This window comes from Epinephelus moara, chromosome 6 (assembly GCF_006386435.1).
Source record: "Epinephelus moara isolate mb chromosome 6, YSFRI_EMoa_1.0, whole genome shotgun sequence".
Classification (NCBI taxonomy): domain Eukaryota; kingdom Metazoa; phylum Chordata; class Actinopteri; order Perciformes; family Serranidae; genus Epinephelus; species Epinephelus moara.
In genome coordinates, this window is record NC_065511.1 from 30,329,638 (window position 1) to 30,335,914 (window position 6,277).

At 39.0% G+C, this 6,277-nt stretch overlaps 1 protein-coding gene across 1 annotated transcript in view; it reads right to left on the bottom strand.

Annotated features, from left to right (window-relative positions):
• The window catches only part of m6pr (mannose-6-phosphate receptor (cation dependent)), an 8,980-nt gene extending 7,484 nt beyond the window's left edge, over positions 1-1,496 (bottom strand). Inside the window, exon 1 of the mRNA XM_050047489.1 lies at positions 1,165-1,496. Coding sequence (XP_049903446.1) covers positions 1,165-1,170 — 6 coding nt within the window. The 5' untranslated portion in view covers positions 1,171-1,496. The remainder of the gene's footprint in view (positions 1-1,164) is intronic.
• Positions 1,497-6,277: the final 4,781 nt, after the last annotated feature.

The window sequence follows — 6,277 nt, forward strand, 5'->3', positions numbered from 1 at the left end:
TTCATTCTGATGATAATAATAATTATATATAATTATAATACACCCCCCCCCCCCCCACACACACACACACACACACACACACACACACACACACGCACACACACACAATAGAGAAATGGACAGATATAGTTAATAAAATATACACAATGGAAAAAATTACGATCAAACTGGATCCCATATGTATGACCGTGTGTGTAATAAGTGTTGTGCTTGGCTGTTGTTTTTCTCTCTCTTTTAATAACTCTTACTCACTATTTATCATACAACTTAAAAATATAGATATGAACGTGAGTGTGTGTGTGTGTGTGTGTGTGTGTGTGTGTGACCATAAGAATGATGCGATGAGCAAGTGTGTGTTAGTGCATGTGTAACATTTATATGCTGCAATAAAGGATCTATCTATCTATTTATTTATCTATTTTATGGTATTGACAAATCAATAGGTCCCTTGAAGAATGCCTGGTCTCCTAACCTACGAATGTACTTAAATGTCTCACAATTTGATAATTGTTACAATTTTTTGCGATGTAAAATAGGTTAAGAAAACTTTATAGAGTTTACACTGTTTAAAAAAAGATTAATGAGGAAAGACGGTCTTAAGTCATAGTGTTAAACTGCTGTAAACCCACAACACTCTTTGTACCTGCAAGCATATAATGTATTTTTGGTAACTGGTTGTCTGCTTGCAATTAACGCTTTATTCTAAAAAAATAAAAATAAAAATCTGTAATATTGTGATACTGTGATATTTTCTGAGACAGTCATCGTACTGTAAAAATCTCAAATCGTTGCAGTCCTAGTTCACTCCTGTTTGACATAATTCAAAATGAAGTGGTGGGATTTGGAATTGCATATCTGCTGTTCCCAATATGAGCTGCTCATTTATTTGCTTTCTCAACAAACAAAAGAGGAACCTACCTGTCCATTTTTTGGGGGGAAACATATTTCAAATGCAGGCTTTAATATTTTAGGACATAAAACCAGAACACAACGTGGCCAAACTAATCCCGTGACAAGGAAATGAAGTTGTGAAACCACATATTTTGAAGCATATTGATGCAAAATGTCGCATGAGGCAGGAACTTTTTTAAGGAAACAGTCCGTTGAAAAACACCCCTCTGAAAGCTTCACAGAGTTAAACTTTGTGCTGCATGGTGCACCTACCTTCATGACTTCCTCTGGCGTAACTGAGTGTGAGAAGCGTCTTTGTTAGTTACAGTTTAACAGTAGTTTAAACATGTAGCTCGCTGATGCTTCCTCGTGCTAACGTCGCTTCCTGGTTGACCTAATGGAGCTGTACAGCCGTTATGTCGTCATACAGGTGAGACAAAGTGAATCTTCATGCGCTCAGGAGGTTCAAATGAACGTAGTCAGCCGCACGCTGTTTCCTGTCCTGGTGTGAAAACGCGCTTATTCTTAAAAACGTGTGAAGTGGCATCCAGGAGGCTAACGGGCTACAGGCAGCAGCGGAGTGCGGAAGTGAAACTAAACACACGCGCGCATGTGACCGTCCAGATGAAACGGGACCAATGAGCTGCAGCTGAGGCTTCCTCATACCCGCATCAGCTGACCTGACACACACTTACAGAGGAGGTGAGGAGGAGCTGTACAGTTTAATTATCATTTAATGAGATGCATTTGGATCCAGACAGATTCAAGTAAGTGCAGTATTTAAATTAAGTGAAGTTCTACTAAAATGTGCTTTACTAAATTCACATTATATTCACAGGATACAGACCAACACATCTCCACTTCTTTGGCACATTATTTTACCTTTCACCAAATCAGGCCTCCTAAGGCAAGTTAGATTCAAGAATTTTAACTTGAAATAAAATTTTACAATAACTAAAATTAAAGAAAAAAACAAACAAACACGAAACCAATATACTCTGGGTTAGGGACAGTATTGCCCAGTTGTTTATTCTAACATGAAACATGACTTTTTAGAGCCAGTTAAAAATGTTAGATGATCTATGTACTTTAAATGCTGAAAAAATGAAAAAAAAAATATATATGAAAGTGTATATATTCTATAATTCATTCATTCATTTTCCGCAACCACTTTTACTGTTGGGCATCATGGGGGTGCTGGAGCCTGTCCTATCTGACACTGATTGATTTTAAAAAGCCCTATATTAATCGCTGCAAAAGTTTTACAGGCCAAAGAACATCTGAGCCTCCCCAGCACAAAGATAACCATAGTCAGACACCAACAACAGAAGGCCAAACATAAAGAACAGAGCCACAGAAACAAGGAGCGGCTGATACACACCAATCATACATAGAGTTTAAAATGTGAAGACCAAGCTTTCATCATCTGCCACAGAGCATAATACTGCCCCTACTGCCCACTTCAGGTGGACAGTGTCCAGTTTTTCAGTCTGTAGTAGGCATGTTCCACCCTGAGCCGAGCCCTCAACAGTCCTGTGAGGACCTGCACAGGGAGCCCTGTTCTTCTGACTCAACCAGATAGCCAGCTTGGCAGTAGCTGAAAGGAAGTTTAACAATGTGTGAATGCCCTTCTTCCTGCGAGCTCAGCTGTCATTGGGCGAGAGGCAGGGTACACTCTGGACAGGTCGCCAGACTATCACAGGGCTGACACATAGAGACAGACAACCATTCACACTCACATTCACACCTGCGGACAATTTAGAGTCACCAATTAACTTGCATGTCTTTGGACTGTGGGAGGAAGCTGGAGTACCTGGAGAAAACCCACGCTGACACGGGGAGAGCATGCAGACTCTGCACAGAGGGGCTCCCCCAAACCTGGAGTTCAAACCAGTTTATATAATAAAGTAAACCCAAGTATGACGCTGAATGCATTTAACTGTATGGACCTTAAAGTAATGACTACAGAGAAATCTGGACCCTGGGGCTGGACCAGTTGGGAACCACTGAGTTAGAGGATCACTTAAGTCAGCGGGATTCATCCTGTGGGGACCATGAATGTCTCTGTATACAATTTTAGGCCAACTTTTTTAACTGATGTTGAGATATAGTCTGGATCAACATGGTGGGCTGACCAACAGTATATAGAGCCACTTGTATGGAACAAAAAGTATGAAGAGCAGTCTGTAATATCAATTATTAAACTCTGATTAAGCTCCTTTTATTCAGGGGTCCTAGATGAAAAGTCTTATTTTGTTACTGAACTTCAAAAAAATATTAAGATTTATAATGTTCGAGGGATCCCCCTCATAAAATAGTACTTACACTCACAGCTGCCGGTTTATTAGGTACAGCAGGTAAAACTAATGCAGATCTAATACAACATGCCAGCAGCGATCCATACCTCCATCTTCATTTTCCTTTAGATAGGTGATGATTCAACCTTTTAATCATTTTGGAGGCTGTAGTTTGTGGTGTTGTTCAATCATCACTTAGTGTAATGGATTACACTTTAACAGCACCACAAACTACAGATGAGGTAACCACCACGTTACAAATGAAAAGTCAGTGGCTTGTGGTAAACGTGTAAGTCTGGCGTGAAAATATTTCTAGTTATAACTTGTATATATTTTTTTCAGATTTTATCAACGATAGTAGCGTTGTTAGAAATGATGTCATCTAATAGCATCAATATCTTTGTGTTTACTCTCTTTGAAGGTCGTAATGAGTCTTGGATCTCACTGTGTAATCCTTTACTTCATACAGATGTGATTTAATTTCCCTCTCCTCTTAATGCCAACCATATTAAACTAAGCTACAGACTCCAAAATAACCATAAAGATGATTCAGCACCTATCTAACACGCTTCTTAACAAAAACAAAAACGTATAATCTTCATGATAATAGGGTTTATTGCAGAGCTGTTGTGCCACACTGAATTATTTTCAGTTTTGTAGATCAAAGTACTTGGCAGTGGTGGCAAATGGGCGTATTTTGTCACCCAAAGTACATGATGATCATCTGTTTAGGAAGTCAGATGATGTGTTCCAGTTAAAATATGTGTAGACCTACTGCCACGTTCATTCCTGAAGGCAAGCTGTTAAAAATGTTCTGATAAAATGTATGAGTGTATTTAACTTTGAAGGAAATGTTTGTAGAATATTTTGCTCAATATGAATACTGCTACCGCTACATTCAGTCTGCAGTTTTGATTACAATAGCACATGGTGACACAGAGCTTGTTTTCTATACAGTGGTCTGCAGCTCATCCTTCATTAATTTGAATACAAGTCAGGCTTTAACCTGTTAAAAGTTTAATCAAATTAATCTGCCTAAAACAGTGCCCTATTCTTGTTATCATAACCCACTGAACTATTTAAAATGATAAGATCACAGATGACAAACATTCCTCAGTAGCACTTGCTCAGTGCATTTAATACAACAGGCTCGTTAATGAGGAAACAGCCAAAAAACAAAGTCCATGTGAGGAGAGTTTTGTTTGTAACTCACCCTCATTGTTAGCTTCTGAACCTCAACTGAAATTAAAATTCTTACTATAGAAGAAGAAGACAGTTAACTAGTTTGATTTATTCTTAAAATTTACAAGTGCAACAACTTTATGTTTGCACCTCCTTAGCTCACTGGTTCCCAACCTGGGGGTCCTGATCCCCATTAGGGGTCGCCAGAGCTTCACAGGGGGTTGCAAGGCCTTCTTGATTTTAGGAGGTGTCACTGTTTGGATTAATTGTACTGTTTATGAGTTGCTTTGAACTGTTTTGTTATGCACTAAATATCATATGAAATATCCATAAAATATCAGAATCAGAATCAGAAATACTTTATTGAGAGGCGTCGGTGACTTAGTGGATAGAGCAGGCTCCCCATGTACAAGGCTGTTACCGCAGCAGCCCGGGTTCGACCCCAGCCTGTGGCCCTTTGCTGCATGTCATTCCCTCTCTCTCCCCCTTTGACACTTAGCTATCCTGTCAATTAAAGGCTAAAATCCCCCAAAAAATATCTTAAAAAGAAAGAAATACTTTATTGATCCCTGAGGGGAAATTGTTTGCGTTACAGGTGCTCCTTACAAGAGTAGAAAGATAAGTGAAAATATAAGACATCTAACACGATTATTTAGAAATATATAGTTCAAATAAACAACAAAAAAATAAAAATAAAAATAGATAATACACAATATGTCACTCAGTCAAGGGTCATTAGTGTACTTAATGATAGAAAAAGGGTCCCTTAAGGAAAAAGTTTGGGAACCACTCAACAAGATGAAGCACATAAAAAAAGCAACATATTTAAAGAAATTATAAAAACTTTAAAAGGTTAGTTGCCAGGCTGGGAGGCTTCAGCCCCGACATCCCTGTGAAGGATAAGCTAAATATAATAATAATATAGGGCTAAAAGATCAGAGTAAAAAAATATAATGTTTGAATTAATATGTAAAAATATCTAGTACAAGAGGAATAGTTTGACATTTTGTGAAATACAGTTATTCTTTTTAATGCCAAGGGTTTGATGATGTCTGTACAGTGAGTGTGAAGCCACAGCTGGCCGCTGGTTAGCTCAGGGCCCTGACACTGTCTGGAGCCCTAGTTTTTGTGGTGTGTCCTGCACTGTTGGCACTAGTTGGCCTTTGTGAGAGAAATCACTCTGACTGGCTGTTTAGCTCAGTGCACGAGAAGAGAAACCGGAGTGAGGAAAGCAAACAAACAGTTAAAGTCAAGAGGCCAAGAGATCGCAACAGACTTGTTATATTAGATATGATTTCTTTAGCCATTGAGCTCTTTAGCAGAATTGTTAAAATAAGATATTCTTTGCTCGTTCAACATTGGGTTTTGTTTTTAATGTGCAAACTTGAATCCGTCCTGACCATCTTCTGGTTTCCCTTTTTCTGATGACGCTAGTTGGCCATTGGCCGTAGACTTAACAGTGTGTTCAAGTGCAACTTTCTGGCTGAGACACAGGTGACGTGAGGCGATGCAACAGTTGGCTTTCGTCACTACTAATTCTGTGATGTTGGTTTGATGTGTCTGGGGCCTTTACAGCAGCTTAGCATAAAGACTGGGCACAGGGAGAAACAGCTGGTAGGTGATATTTTGCTGCCTTTGGATAGAACCAGGCTGTTTCCCACTGTTTCCAGTCTTAATGCTAACCAGCTGTTGGCTAAAACTTCACATTCTTGGTACAGACATGAGCGTAGTATAAATCTTTTTATCTAACTCTCAGCAAGAAAGAGAGCTGTATAACCCAAAATTATGAACTATTCCTTTAAACAAGGAGCAGCTATATACTGTACACTCACATTGCGTTCAAATGGGGTCATGTTGTTCACGAAAAGAGTCCATATAAACACTCTGCTGTTGTGGTATTCACAAGC